The 14,962-nt window shown below is 42.0% G+C and overlaps 1 protein-coding gene across 1 annotated transcript in view; it reads right to left on the bottom strand.

Annotated features, from left to right (window-relative positions):
• Positions 1-11,092, bottom strand: part of LOC308593237 (chloride channel protein D-like) — a 63,452-nt gene extending 52,360 nt beyond the window's left edge. Inside the window, exons 1-5 of the mRNA XM_081205350.1 lie at positions 10,913-11,092; positions 5,314-5,394; positions 4,373-4,548; positions 3,889-3,981; positions 1,125-1,368 (exon numbers count right to left, since the gene is read on the bottom strand). Coding sequence (XP_081061476.1) covers positions 1,125-1,368; positions 3,889-3,981; positions 4,373-4,548; positions 5,314-5,394; positions 10,913-11,041 — 723 coding nt within the window. The 5' untranslated portion in view covers positions 11,042-11,092. The remainder of the gene's footprint in view (positions 1-1,124; positions 1,369-3,888; positions 3,982-4,372; positions 4,549-5,313; positions 5,395-10,912) is intronic.
• Positions 11,093-14,962: the final 3,870 nt, after the last annotated feature.

Raw genomic sequence — 14,962 nt, 5'->3', positions numbered from 1 at the left:
CACACTTGTGATCATTTTCAGAAGAATGTTTTTATGTTGTAAACTACCCTATGATCGTCAGATGAAGTGTTTTATACAAATTTATTTTTTTTAAAAATGTTAGGAGTCTGCAAGGCTTTTTTATTCAGGATGGTGTTTAGAATCTGAATTCAGTTGAGCTGGGTGTTTATTACTGCTGTTTTAGATGTTCAACTTGTTTGTAATTCTGTTTTTATGGAATTTTAATTATGATTCTTGGAAAATATAAGCAGAACCTGCTGGATCAGGCCAATGGCCCATCTAGTCCAGCATCCTGTTCTCACAGCGGCCAACCAGATGCCAATGGGAAGCCTGCAAGCAGGACCTGGGCAAAAGAGCCCTCTCCCCTCCTGTGATATTTAAAAGCATTGCTGCCTCTGACTGTAGAGCCAGAGCACCGCCATCATGGCTAGTTGCTATTGATAGCCTTATCCTCCATGAATTTGTCTAATCTACTTTCAGAGCCATCCAAGTTGGGGATTGCTGCTGCCTCCTATGGGAGCAAATTCTTCTGTTTAACTATGTCAGGGGTCAGCAGTCTTTTTCAGCCGTGGGCTGGTTCACCAACTCTCAGACCATGTGGTGAGCCAGACTATATTTTGAAGGAAAAAATGAACAAATTCCTATGCCCCACAAATAACCCAGAGGTGCATTTTAAATAAAAGGACACATTCCACTCAGGTAAAAACATCCTGATTCCCGAACCGTCCGCGGGCTGGATTGAGAAGGCGATTGGGCCGCATCCGGCCCACGGGTCTTAGGTTGCCTACCCCTGAACTATGTTCTGCATGGAGAAGTACTTTCTTTTGCCTGCATGAATCCTCCAACATTCAGCTTCATTGGATGACTATGAGTTCTAGTGTTATGGGAAGGGAAGCTTTTCTTCCATCCACTTTTTCCAGGTCACACATAAATTTATACATGTCTATCACCTCTTATTCACCTTTCCTCTAAACTATAAAAAGCCCCCAATGTGGCAGCTTTTCCTCATAGCATAAGCAACCTTGAACATAGGGTGAAGTGGAATATGAATATTTTAAATAAACAGGCACAGCGAAATACACATGTAGGGCCTAGGCTTAATTTAGTGTGGATGTAGTACCTACCCAAAATAAAATCCTCATCTCTGCTTTGAAAAATCCAAATTGGCCCCTGTAGACAAACCCACAGAGAGAAGAGGAGATGAGATCTGTGGTGAAGGCAGCCGTCATGCAGCAGAAGAACGTTTGCCAGGCCAGCTTGATATCCCAGAAAGAGGCCACCTCCTCCAGTGTGAATAGAAGTCCACCCACTGGAGCATGGAACACAGAGGCAATCCCTGCTCCAGCACCAGCCGTAACAAAATTCCTCCTGTAACAAAGAGGAGTATGGGGTGGGGGGAGAGGAGAGAATAGAGTTTCAGGATAATCCCATTACTTTAGATAAGTAAGATATACTCTTCATCTTTAGTTACAGGTAGGTAGCCGTGTTGGTCTGCCGTAGTCGAAACAAAATAAAAAAATTCCTTCCAGTAGCACCTTAGAGACCAACTAAGTTTGTTATTGGTATGAGCTTTCATGTGCATGCACACTTCTTCAGATTCAGCTCATACCAATAACAAAGGTAGTTGGTCTCTAAGGTGCTACTGGAAGGATTTTTAAAATTTTGTTTCTTCATGTTTAGTTCACAAAACAGCATGCATAATTAATTACTTTGTCGTGAGCTTGAAATAAGTGCCAATTTTACATATTTTCTCGGAGCAAAATAAAGTCAGAATGATGCCTGCTTTTGAATGGTGCATATGGCACTTACAGACTGTTGCTATTTTCAGGTGGGATTCAATCCCGCAGCAACAAATTCAAGTCTCACAACTATTTTTGATTAGGAGGGCTTGTGAAACAAATCCACTTCTCCAAAAGTTCAGACTTTTGTGATGAGGAAAGTGATTGGGAAAGGTACCGGAAAGTAGAGGCTAATACTTGCAATGTCAACTGACCTTCCTGCAAGCAAATCAGACTGAATACCAGTAGCAGCTGGTAAGGCACTAGTGGGGGGGGGTCTGTTGCTCTCCTGGCTTCCCAACCCACCAGGTTGCTGCTGTGTATAGAGATGGGAAGGATCCCAATTAAGGGAGGTCAGTGTGGTGCATACAGGCAGGAGTGTTGGGTTGGCTCTGCCACCATGCGCTGCACCATGCCAAGCTCCTCATACCTGCTCCTCTGCTTCTCAGAAACCTGCTGTGTTGGGTACCCTACAACTACTGCCTCACCAGCCACTACTGGTAAATGCTCTCTGAGCAGCCAACATTGTCCTATCTCCCTGCAAACGAATCAGGATGAACAGGTCATCTGGAAGTGCCCATAGCAAGCTATGCAACAGCAATCTAGCCAACTCTTGTCAAACTGAATTAACCCAAGCCCTCTCTTACTAGATAGACCTCAAGGGCCAATGTATTTGGTTGTGACCCGTATCAGGTGGATTCAAACTGCCATGGGGATTTTAATGAACATGCAAAAATACTTCAGAAATCTGTGCCATTGGTCACGGGGCAAATTTCTTCCATAAGTAACAGCTTAACAAACACATCTCTAAGTTATTTCACTAATTGTTGAGGCAAGTTAAAAAGCAAAATGTATCATGTTTATTTGGGCTGTCTGGTTATCCTTGAGCCACAGATAGTTTGTAATGGCTTTTTGTTTGGAGATACAACAAACAGTATGGTCAAAGGCACATGTTTTATTTACATATTTTTATAATCCACTGTTTTAAGGCTATGGAACTTGATCATTCAAAGCTTTCCAAATGCAGGCTTGACATGAACAATAACACTGGTATAATAGATCCTGTTTAAAGTAAGATCTTACAGGGCACCCCATGGATTTGCAAATGCCAGCATTTCACAAATAGAAGATAAAGTGTTTGTGATTCATGTCCATACTGCAAGATCTGGTGATTTATCACATCCAAGTATCTTGAAAATATGTTATTTTATACAAAAGTAGCATTCTCCATGTCACATTGCATGAAGTCATTTCATGTGAGCAACATCCATTTAAAAATCCCCTGACCATTTTGACCTGAAAGTTCTGTTTTGTTCATTCTCTATAACCGAGTAAGCCACTATTGAAACCTATATGAGAAGGCAATTAAAAATCAGATGAGCAGCCTTTGTTGTTGTTTAGTCGTTTAGTCGTGTCTGACTCTTCGTGACTCCATGGACCAGAGCACGCCAGGCAGCCTTAAACCTCATTTATTCTATGCATTCAACATAACAGCTTTACCATATTCTATTTGGCAGCTGTATGCTTCATAATGATGGTGCTCAAAAGTGCAACATAACCAGGTTTCACCAATCAAGCTTCACCAGTCAAGACAAACACATGTGGATGTGGATTCTGCTCCACACTCACACCACACAGCATTAAGCCCCAATGACCACCTTTTGTCTTACTTCCAGGTAAACACATATACATTGCACTGTGAACTGCTGTTTATTTGCTGCTGTGGAGGCATGATTTAGGAGGAAAGCTGTCTGGATTTTTGCATCCAAAACGGACCCTTGTTTCTCCTAAAGAAAGCGTCTATACAATTCTTCAGCAATATAGCCCTTATGAGCTGAATCCAACACTGCACAAGCAAACTTCTGCTTCTATTCTTTCCTCCTGCAGCCCTCAGACTCTCCCCAAATATGTGGAGACTGCCAAATGGCAGAGAAGAATGTAAAGTCCCATTGCACTGTTTGATAGCACCGGGTACGCAACTCTATGTTTCCACTGAAGACACCATTACAGTTACATGTTTCTATTGTTACTTTTACATGTTACCTAAATTAAGGCAGCCAGTAACCCTTTTTAGTTAACTATTGCATACTTATTTGATAAGGTCTCTTACTTGTCAGCTGAGTTCCAAAATCTGGTGAAGGAGGGGAGATTCATTCCAAGGATCTTTGGCCTGGACTGGCTCAATCCATATCCTATTATTGCACTGGGGAAAGTATTGTGAAAAATTAATGGTATATTTAATTTGCTGATTTACAAAGTTTCAGATTAAAGAAATCAAATCACCAGATGGCAGAAGGCATGCAAAACTAGTTGGCTGCAAGTTGCTTTGAGTTGCTCGGCAAGAAAAAGCGACTAATAATTTTAATATAATAGCAATGATAAATTAAATTCCTTCTTTATATTATGGATTATACTCTTAAGATTTTATCTATGTGTTTTACATATATGAGTGGGCATGCAACAAAATATTGCAGTAGGAAGTGTGCTTATTCAGGGTGCCAGTCATCTAATGCCTTTTCCCAATATCCTCCATTCCATTCTCCCTATCCCTATTTTCTTTAAAAACTGTAACTTTTAAAATATTGATTTCTCACCCCAAGTGAATCATGGGACCTTCTGGTCCACAGAAGAGCCCAGATGCCACAGCCAGAACACAAGAGACAAAAGTTCCCACAAAAGTTCTGATATTAAAAATGTGCTGAATAGAAGCTCCGTTCAGAAAACCTATGACTTCCGGTAATCCACTTGGTGCACCTGTTGGGCAAAAGAACTGGGAAAAGGAAAAGGCAATATTATTGTAGCAGCCACAAAACCTTACATAGCACAGCTCAAATCAAATGTTATCCAATATCCAGTCATGATTCATCAGTCGACAGGATTATCAGGTAAAAAGGTAAAGGGACCCTTGACCGTTAGGTCCAGTCATGGACGACTCTGGGGTTGTGGCGCTAATCTCGCTTTATTAGCCGAGGGAGGCAGCGTACAGCTTCCAGGTCATGTGGCCAGCATGACTAATCCGCTTCTGACGAACCAGAGCAGTGCACGGAAACGCCATTTACCTTCCCGCCGGAGTGGTACCTATTTATCTACTTGCACTTTGATGTGCTTTCGAACTGCTAGGTGGGCAGGAGCTGGGACTGAGCAACAGGAGCTCACCCCGTCACGGGGATTCAAACCACCGACCTTCTGATTGGCAAGCCCTAGGCTCTGTGGTTTAGACCACAGCACCACCTATGTCCTGGATTATCAGGTAAACATGCCTAAATCAGTAGTGTAAGAACTTTTTCAGCCTGAGGCAACCTTCCAGGGGCCACATGCTAGGGGTAGGTGGGACCAGGGGGGAAATTGGACAGAAAAGTTAATATGAATTTTACCTTCTACACTAGGCTAGTTTCTACACACACAAAACACACACCTTTTCTATCTTCCACATAGGCAAGCAACAAGCATTATCACGAGACACATTCCACCCAGGCAAACATATCATACCCTGATATTTTAAAAGCTGAGCAAGAAGCAGGTGTTCAGTACTTACCACAACCAGTCCTGAGGATACAATGATCATAGCCAGTCCAATTCCAAGTATGTATAACCAGGTCATATGAAAGTTGCCTTTCTGCCAGTTTTACAAAATAAATAGTTATTAGTAGAAAAATTGCATAATATGGTAGGATATTCATTTGCCAAACAAATACATTGTCAATCCACATATTAGAAGAACGTAAGAGCCTTAAGGATCAGACCGATTGCCCATCTTGTCCAGCATCCTGTTTGCACAGTGATGAGTACAGCACCATCTGCCCCCATCAACATCTCCCATTGCTAAAATATGTGGACAGGACCCCCCTCCAACACACACATACAATTGTCATATAGCAGATGCCAGCAGTTTCAGCTACCAAACCACCTCACCAGCTATTACAGCTCTTGGTAAAAATATCATTCAAGCAACCAATCCAAGGATGGTATTCAACTAAGTTTTATGTAGAGCAGACCTATTGAAAAGAATGAGCATGACTAAGCTAGGTCCATTAATTTCAATGGGTCTGCTCTGAGTACACTTAGCTGAATACATGTCTTTAAAGAGCACATGTTCATAGAAGGAAGTCATCATGTGGATTTATGCTCTCTGTTTTACAATATTTGAAATTGATCACTTGAATGAAATAGCCATTAAACAGGGAGTATTGCCTGAGCTGAAAATAGCAAGATCCCATGTCACATATATTAGGGCTGCCATACGTCCAGGATTTCCCGGACATTACCGGGATTTCAAAGGCAGAAGGGACGTCCGGGGGGAATATCCAGGCAGCAGTTTGTCCTGGATCTTCAGTTTTCCTCAACAACTTTGAGGGTATCCAGATCTTTACTTCTTGAAATATGGCAACCATAGCATATATTGCATATTACTTAACTATATTCACATTTATTTTAAAGGATTAAAGACAAAAAGCCACTTTTAGTGTCACTTGACATACTGGTAAATACAACTTACTTTATTTTCAAGAAATCCCTTTTACTGCATGCCTAGCTGAGGTTACAATTCTAATTGTTTGCCTAGGAAAAATTCTGATTCAAATCAATGGAATTTACTGTTGGGCATATAGGATTGTGTGTGGTTTCCTATTTAGAACAAACTTTATTTTAATATTACTTAAAATGTAATTTGACTATTAATTATTTTAAGATTTTGCACCCTCATCTTTCTCAAGGCAAATGCTAATCAAAATGCTCCTCCTGAATAATACCATAACTACCCATATATCCCAATATCCAATTAACAAAGGCTGTGCAGTTTTCTTAGAGAATACCTTATAGAATTATTATAGAAAGTTATAAAATATGCCTTCCATTCCACCAATTTTGTCTGACTGTCATCCCATTCCATTTTGAACTGTTTATGTTTGGGTTAGCCAGAATCATGTTGTCTCCACTGCCCTTTGCAAGTAAATTGACTCCCACAAATTTGCAAGAAAAAAAGTCATTTTGTTGAGATTGGATTCTCTTGTGCCTGTAAGTCAAAGATGCTGTTTTTGTTTCCCAAATTTAAATGGCTCAGCAAGCTACCACAGATTTCCTGTCTTGGCCTCAGGTCAGATCTTTGACGGTAAATTGCAAACATGTGTTTACTCTGCAGTCATCCAGGAAGACCAGATACATGCAATTTGGGTCAACCTCTTTGCAAACTAAAGGGATAGACATAATTTATATTGGAATCTTCTCCTCTGATTACCTGAAGTTTGCTTACATGTGACTTGTAATGTCAAGATTTTGTCAAAGGCCTCTTCCCAATTTTGTTGCCTACCTTCTATTCTTCGGTTGCTCTGAGCCTGAAATCTCAGACAAAGACAACTGAGTGTATCAAAGACAGTTGACAACTGGCTATTATGCCCCAGCTGCAACAAAACATGTCTCTCCTACATCAGTCTCTACAGCTACAGCAGGAGCTGCAACCTTACAACAGCTTGACCTCAACCTCAAAGGCACATTCCTCCATTGTCTCTCAAGGCAGACAGATGCCAACAAGAGCATGTATAACAAAGAGGTGAAGGCACGGGTGTAGTTGGGGGGGCAAGGGGAGCAGCTCCCCCCCCCTAAATCAATACAAATCAATACAAATCTGAGGTTCTGCCCCCCCCCAACAAAAGCCTTTCCCCCCAGCAAAAATCTTGGCTACGCCCATGGAAGAAGATGTTGCAACTGGTACTATAAGGAGATGCCCTCTACGGTTATTCCTTCTTAGATCCTTCCATGCTGTGCTAGATGCAGTCTTAAGTATAATGGTTAGTCTCCATTTGTTTTCACCTTAATGGTGATGCTGTTAACCTCTGCCACATTAAAATAAGACCAGATGAACTGACTGAACCTTGATGTCCTCTCTGTTGACAACTGCGTTCTTATTGTCAACAGACTCAACAAGATGCGCATCCTGTACAGACTGCTCAAGCAGCCAGAATACCAATTTATTATGGACCTCAATCTAAAGAAAATAGAAACTAAGCTGTGTGTGTACCACAGGCCCAGTATTGGGCCTGTCACATCAGCTATAAACACTGAGGGAACCATTATTAAATCCACTGACAATTTCTGTTATTTCGGTTGCCTATCTAAGAAAGTAGCAGTTCTCTTGGAGTCTCTCTTGGAGAACACAAAATTGGAGTAGTGTAGTGCAGCGGCGTAGCGTGGGTTATCAGCACCCGGGGCAAGGCAAGTAATTTGCGCCCCCTAACCCGGGGCAAGGCAATTAATTTGCGCCCCCTAACCCGGGGCAAGGCAAGTACAGTAATTTACTCTCCCAAGCAGCAGCAGCGAGGCTTCTCTTTCCCCCGCACTCTCCTGGAGCTGCCTCTTTTCTTTCCTTTTTTTTCCCTTTCTCCAAGGCTTTTCGCTTTCTCTCTTTAATTGATTCCTCCTCCACACCGCAGCGTTTCCTGGCTGCTTCCCCCCCCCCTTCTCCTCTCTCTCCTCCTCGCTCTGCTTGCCTTGCCCTGCCCTGCCTGAGGGCGCCCTGAGGAGACTCCGCTCTCCTTTTTGACCAGGCGAGGTGGAAAAGTCTCTTCCCGCCCCCTCGCCAGACTCCCTGCTCGGCTCGGCTCACTACCCAGGCGGCCAGTGGAGAGAGAGCCGCAATTACCATAAAGCTCCTCTCCCTCCGCTTCGCCAAGCTGTCAAAGCCCCGGCAGCAGCGGCAACGGCAGCAGCAGGCGCAGCCAGACCCCCGCCAGCCAGCCAGCCAGCCCGCCCGCCCGCCCAGCTTCCTCTCCTTTTTTTGCCCGCGGCAGAAGGCTTCGCTCTCCCCTTTCCGCGACCTCCTCGCCAAGCCGAGCGAGCGCGGGCTCCCTAACCCGTGGATTTTAGTAGGGGCAGAGAGCTGCTAGTGCGAGTGCGCCCCCCGCCCATGTTGCGCCCGGTGCGGCCGGCCCCCCTGGCACCCCCCACGCTACGCCACTGGTGTAGTGTTTAAAAACTGACTTGGGGTCTTTGCTCCAACCATGGGACTATAGTTAATATATACTGCACCCCTGTGTGGTGCATTCATGGCAGTTGTTATTCCCATTTTTACAACAAATAAAAATGTAAATCTACTTTGTGGCTTCATTCTTTAACATGTTATTATTTGTCATATCTACACCATAACAATAATGGCTGCCACCTAAGAACTCTGGGAACTGTACTTTTGAAAGGGTGCTGGGAATTGTAGCTCATTGAGGGGGTCACCTAACAACCTGTAGCATCCTTAAACTACAGTTCCTGTGATCCTTTGTGAGAAGCACAAATTGATATAAAGTGATATAAGAGTGTAATATGTATGATGTAAATATGGCATGTGTGACAGGCAGCAGAGCCAGACCAGAGACTGGTGATGCAGTCCCTCAGAATCCTGCCAGAGTGCTGGAACCTCTCTCCAAATGGCTACCAAGACAGCTAGTCAGAGGTGGTGTGGGGCAGCACTTTGGGAGGGAGAATAAAAGGAGCAGTTTCTGAGGGAGTTGGTGTTTTTTTTGTTTTTTGTTTTAGATAGGGCTTAATTTGAGATGGGAGACAGTGATTAGGATAGGGTTTGTCTGAGAGAGTTGGTTCAAATTTGTGTTTAACATCTATTCTGAGGAAAATATCTATAGCTAATATCTAAGCGCCGTTGTAGCTTAGAAAGTAAGACCGTGTTAAGTGTCTTGGGACAGAATACAGCTAACTGGAGTTAAGTGAAGGACTGAGTCTGAGCCAGGGAAGGTAGCAGCTGTGGGAATACAGACTACCTGGGCCTCAATATAGCCAGGAGGGGATAGTTCTTCTAGATACAGAAGACTTCCAAGCCAGTAACAAGGAGTGAGGTGATCCCCTGGGTCTGTTATACTAATTAGAATGCCTCAGGTGTGGGATTGCTAAAAGAGTGGGTAACTGACTAAAAGTGCCCCTCACTCATGAACCAAAATATTAATCTGTGAAGGAAGCTGTGCTGTGTCAAAAATATTTAACTGTAACACCTGTCATAGCTAAGTAAAGGAACAGAAACTGAGTTAAGCATTTTACCACCAGTTCTAGAAACCTGAACATCTACCTGAAGCATAACAACTGATTTTTAGCAACTGAAGTTTAAGAAAAGCTGGGCATAGACTTCTGTGTTTAAGCCTGTGACATCTTTATATTTCGTTTAACTAATAAGTTAACTTCTACCTGAAAGAACGCATCTCCTGACCCAACTTGGTTTCACCAACCTCTTTTTGTAAATAAAACTTTTCTTATTTGATGAACTCCTGCTTGAGAGTCTAAATCACTAAGTTTTCCCTCACACAAGATAACCTGTGATAAATTGTAGAAATTTGTTTAATTGGTGTATTGTGCGGTCAGTCCGCTATATTTAATTGGGGGCAATTAGCAGGGTGAGTCCACTACAGCGTGATTCTAGACTCCAACACTCTTCAAGCCTCCCTTTCACAATGCTTTATTTAATTGTTACAGTTATGTCCAAGCAATAATAAAAGGTGATTGTGGATTAGACCAAAGGTCTATCGCATCCAGCAGCCTGTTTCCCACAACCAGATGCCTCTGGGCAACCTAAAAGTAAGACATGTGGGTAGCCAGGGTCATAGTTCATTGTGGCTTTCAAAGGGCTCCCATGCTATGACCAAGTTCAGGTTAGCTTAGCTTTATCAAAAACTGTTCTTCCTAAGTGGGGGTTTATGAATTTGTCAATTTCAATTACCTTGGTTCCTTATGTTTCCAATCTTAAATTCTGTTCTCCACATTTTTGCAGCAATTCATAGGGTTTTTTAAAAACCCTACAAATATATATACTATAAATACATATAATATAAATATTATAATATATATAATTCATCAGCATTTTAGTGCAAATTTCTCTTAATATACACAATTTGCATTCAGTCTTCACTAATATAATTTTTATTGCAAAGCAGTCTCCCCTAATGAAGATTATTTGTATGTTACTTTCAGAAATCTGTGCATTGTTATGCACACTTTACCCGAGTATGTCATTCAGTGTCTGTAGAAACAGAGGTCATCAGGGACAGAGGTGGCATGATGCCAATATCAGGTAACAAAATCTTACTTGGACTTTATTACTTCCCCCAAAGCAATTTGAACAGAGAGATTATTATTTTCTGCCATGTTACCTGAATGTAGTTCTTCACTAGTTCCCATTTCAGTTTGATGAGATAATCAATTATTTGATGGATCAGGAAACCCACTGTTCCTACTATTATTCCAATGATGCCCATCACTAACCATCGATCCCAGTCCATTCTAAAAAATAAAAGTAAAAGCAGAATTGGTATCAGTTGCAGTAACCTCAGAATGTTAATAAGTAGCCTTTTGGTAATGTGTCTAAAATGCTAAACAGTTATCATGGAATCTCAGTTTTTGAGAAGAAGAGCTGTCAGTTTCTTCTGAGAATCTCTCAGAAGAATTGTGATTGAAAGGTGTTCATGTCTTTCCAGCCATTATTTTCTTTAACTAATGACTCAGAAGTGAGAGATTGAGACTTCTTTGTTCCACCAACATGCCTTGTTCTTTCTTCCCCAAGCCTCTAGTCCATATCCCTAGGCAAGTAGGCAAGTATTGCCTACATCCCTAACTTGGCCCTTTGAATTGTCCCTGATCCAAATCTTAGGTTCTGCAAAACAAACTGCAACAAGAGCAAATTGACTTAATTTTCATAATTTAATCCAGACACAACAGTTGAGAATTACAAGCATAAACTTTCAAGATATCGTTTACTGGTAACAAATATGCTCAGTTTAGCTCTTCTGATTATTCGCTACAGCTGCCTTAATAGCTAAAATAAGCAGGTGTGATGTCTCTTATGACTGCTCTGATGCAAGAATGTAACAATAGATCCAAGGATCCACTTCCCACTGGAAATTGGGTCTATTTAACATTTCCAAGAATCCCAGACCTAGTTATTCTCTAAAGAAACAGAGTCTGCAGCAAGAGCAAGAAACTCAGTCTGTAATCAATCCATCCACTGTAGACTGCAACCTTTCCTGGTCACAGTGGACTTTCTTTCTTATAACAATTATAGATGTGTAACCTTCACTTTTGCAGCAATACTGTGTATTACCAAGTTTTATGTTTTTATAAACTGCTCCTAAGAAGACATGCTTAGGATGTTCCTGGTACCTTTTCCCTCCCTGCTGTATTTTGTGGCATTCAGATTGGTACAAATGAAGGTCTTGCCCTACTGTGGATTTGGAAATTGCTCTAACCTGGCAGCAGAGTTTCCTGTGTTTTGCATCTCTTCAGAATGTGGCAGTTCCCTCATTGGTCCCTAACAGAGCATTTCCCCCCCAAACATCTGAGTGCACTCTTCACTGTTCCCAATAGGTGGCACCAAAACACTTTGGTTTAAGTTTATCATTCGATGTACCATAATAATACTTTACAGTCATATGCACAAAGAGGAAATAAAGGAAAATATGTTTAACCTGTGAAAGCTTGGGGGGGGGCGGAATCCTCCATGTGCAAGTGGAGTGAGCCAAGTGAAGACAGAACCATTTCATAGCCTGCAACTCACTTCAATTATCTTTCTAGGAACAGGTAGAAAGTCCAGGTGTTCTTGATGTGCTTTTAATACTTAAGCTACAAAATGATATTTTTCACCATGTCCATTTGAAATATATTTGACCCATTCTTTTGTCTCTGCTGGTCATCATGTTGGGGACTAAGAAAAATGCAGGTTTAAATTATCTGACTCTTACATAAATTATTGTACAAGCTGAGGAAAATTAGGGCATGTTCCCCACCACCACCCATATTTTGGTACATCTGCATGTCATTGATTTGAACAAGAGAGGTAAGTGTGTGGTCAGATTTTAAAAATACTTTGCTTTGAGTGAACAGCACACTTAATTATAGAAAATGTTTTCTTAATCAGTGTGATAAAGGAGTTGGGAGAAGTTAAGCAACATGAAACCAGACCGACAAACTTTAGTTTGATCGGTTTGGATATCTTTGCCCAAAGAAACCGCAATAGCTAAAGCTGATCACTACAAAGTTTGTTGCATCAAGCCTGAAGCTAATGAGAAATATTTATTCCTAAGCCATTTCTATTATGGAACTGCTGGTATTTGATATCACTGACTCTCATAAAGTTTAAATCAAAGCAAGAACAAACATGTGTTTTGTCAGAAAATCCTAATGTAGACAATTGAGCATTAATTATATAACTCACTCTAAGACAGAAGCAGCTGACCTCATGCTAACTGGTATATAGCAGCAAAACCCAGACCCAAAGGTATCATTTCTATATACCCATGGACTTTTTAATAAAGAAAAAAAATCACAGGCTGCACACATGTACTGCCTTCCTGCTGCACTGTAACTCTGGTGGTATCAGCCATGCCATTGGAACAGGTCTTTGGAGCAGAAGTCCAGGGCTGAACAGAGGTAGTCCCATTTGTAGAAGGCCTCACCACATTTTAAAGCAATACAGCTTACCATTTAACACAAAATGATGCTAAAACCAATAACTAATTACCTGCCTAACTACACTGGATAGTGTGGCAGCAGAACACACCTCCAAGCCCTCTGTAAACTGGGTTCCTGTTATTTCTATTTGCTTCCCTTTCAACCTCCTGGGAAGAAAAGAGGGGTAAGGGGGTGCACAGGTGCTGGCACGCATCCCTGAACTCCAATATCCCAACTCCTGCTGGATTTCTTAAAACAGGGGTCCCAGCATAGTAGCCATGCCCTCTTCATGCCTGTTCTACAAAGGCCTATTGAAGTAGGCAAATCCCTTATGCTGGAGTGAGAGAAAGTTGCACAAATCGTAAGGTGTGCATCCTCGACTCCAAACTCCCTTACAACTCCCATTGCTTATTTTCCCTTTCGTGTGAATTTCAAATAGGGTTCCAACTCGGTGTTACTAATTCAGTGCTAATATCCAGTGTGTACAACAAGCAGGTTGTTTATTACCTGTAGTTTTGTCCCTGCAGCCACTTCTTGTAAACACTGCTGTGGGAAGGCAAATAATCCAGACTCTCGTGGACAGATAGGCGTTCCCTTTCTTTCTCTTGGAGGAAATTCGCCCTTCCTGAGCAGCTTCTGCTGCTGCTGTTGCATCTGGGATCAAGAGACTCAATCAAATCTGGCTGATCTTCAGCTAGCGGCATCTCCTCTTCACCATCATGTGTGCATCTCTTGCAAGAAAGGAGGGTTGGCATTTTGAAGAATCACAAGTGGCAGCAGAAGACCTCAGACCTCTGTCTGCAAATCAATGGTTGACAAATGCACCTGGAGAGGACTTACTGACTGCTGTGCAACAAGGGCTCACTGACTTATGTTGTGGGTTGGGTTGCTTCAGTAGCAGCACCACACAGATCCTGCGTGTTTGTGTCACCCAGAACCTGTCAGAACCAGATTTTTGTTTCATAGGTGACTTTCCCACCAGAAGGTTTGGGCAGGCAGCCAACTGAACACACAGTCTTTCCTGAACAATACAGAGAATGTGAAGTCTTAGGGTTTAAAATCAAGTGGCGATTGCAGAGGGTTTGGTCATCATACTTCCCAGCCACTTAATGTAAAAATTTATATCAGGCGCTAAGCGTTCTGAACACATTGGAACAATTCTGTATCAGTTGAACTGGTAACTAGTGTGTTCCCAGGTCCATTTCAAAGCATGAGTCTTGATCGTTAAAAAGTCCTAAATGGCTTACGGCCAGGCTATCTGTAACTGCTTATGTCCCAAGTTCAGCATCGAAGGCCCTGGTCAAGTAATCTGCCTTTAAGATTGATTAGACGGGCAGGCACTAGGACAGGGCTTTTTCGGGAGTGGCACCCCTACTCTGTTGAACTCCCAACAGAGGTATAGTTGACCCTTCTGCTTAGGATTTAAAATGGCTAAAAACTCCACTCCCAAATGCCTTTTATGTGCTTTTATTGGACTGTTTAAAAAAATGTTTATGTTGGACCAACTGTATTTTAAAGCAAGGCTAGTCAATGGGGTATCCTTGATATGTTTTTGAACTGCAACTCCCATCGTCCTTATCATTAGCCTTACTGGCTGGGCTGATGGGTGCTGTAGTTAAACAACATCAGGAGGGAACCACATTGCTTAGCCTTCGTTGTGTGTTTTAAAATTTCTAACATTTTTCATACATAATGCAATATTGTAATGTTATGTTTACATAATGGCTGGCCACAGTGGCAGACCTCGGGGTCTCAAA

This window comes from Podarcis bocagei, assembly GCF_964188305.1.
Source record: "Podarcis bocagei genome assembly, chromosome: 8".
Taxonomy (NCBI): Eukaryota; Metazoa; Chordata; class Lepidosauria; order Squamata; family Lacertidae; genus Podarcis; species Podarcis bocagei.
Note: the sequence above shows the minus strand (reverse complement) of the source record. Positions and strands in the feature narration are given on the sequence as shown.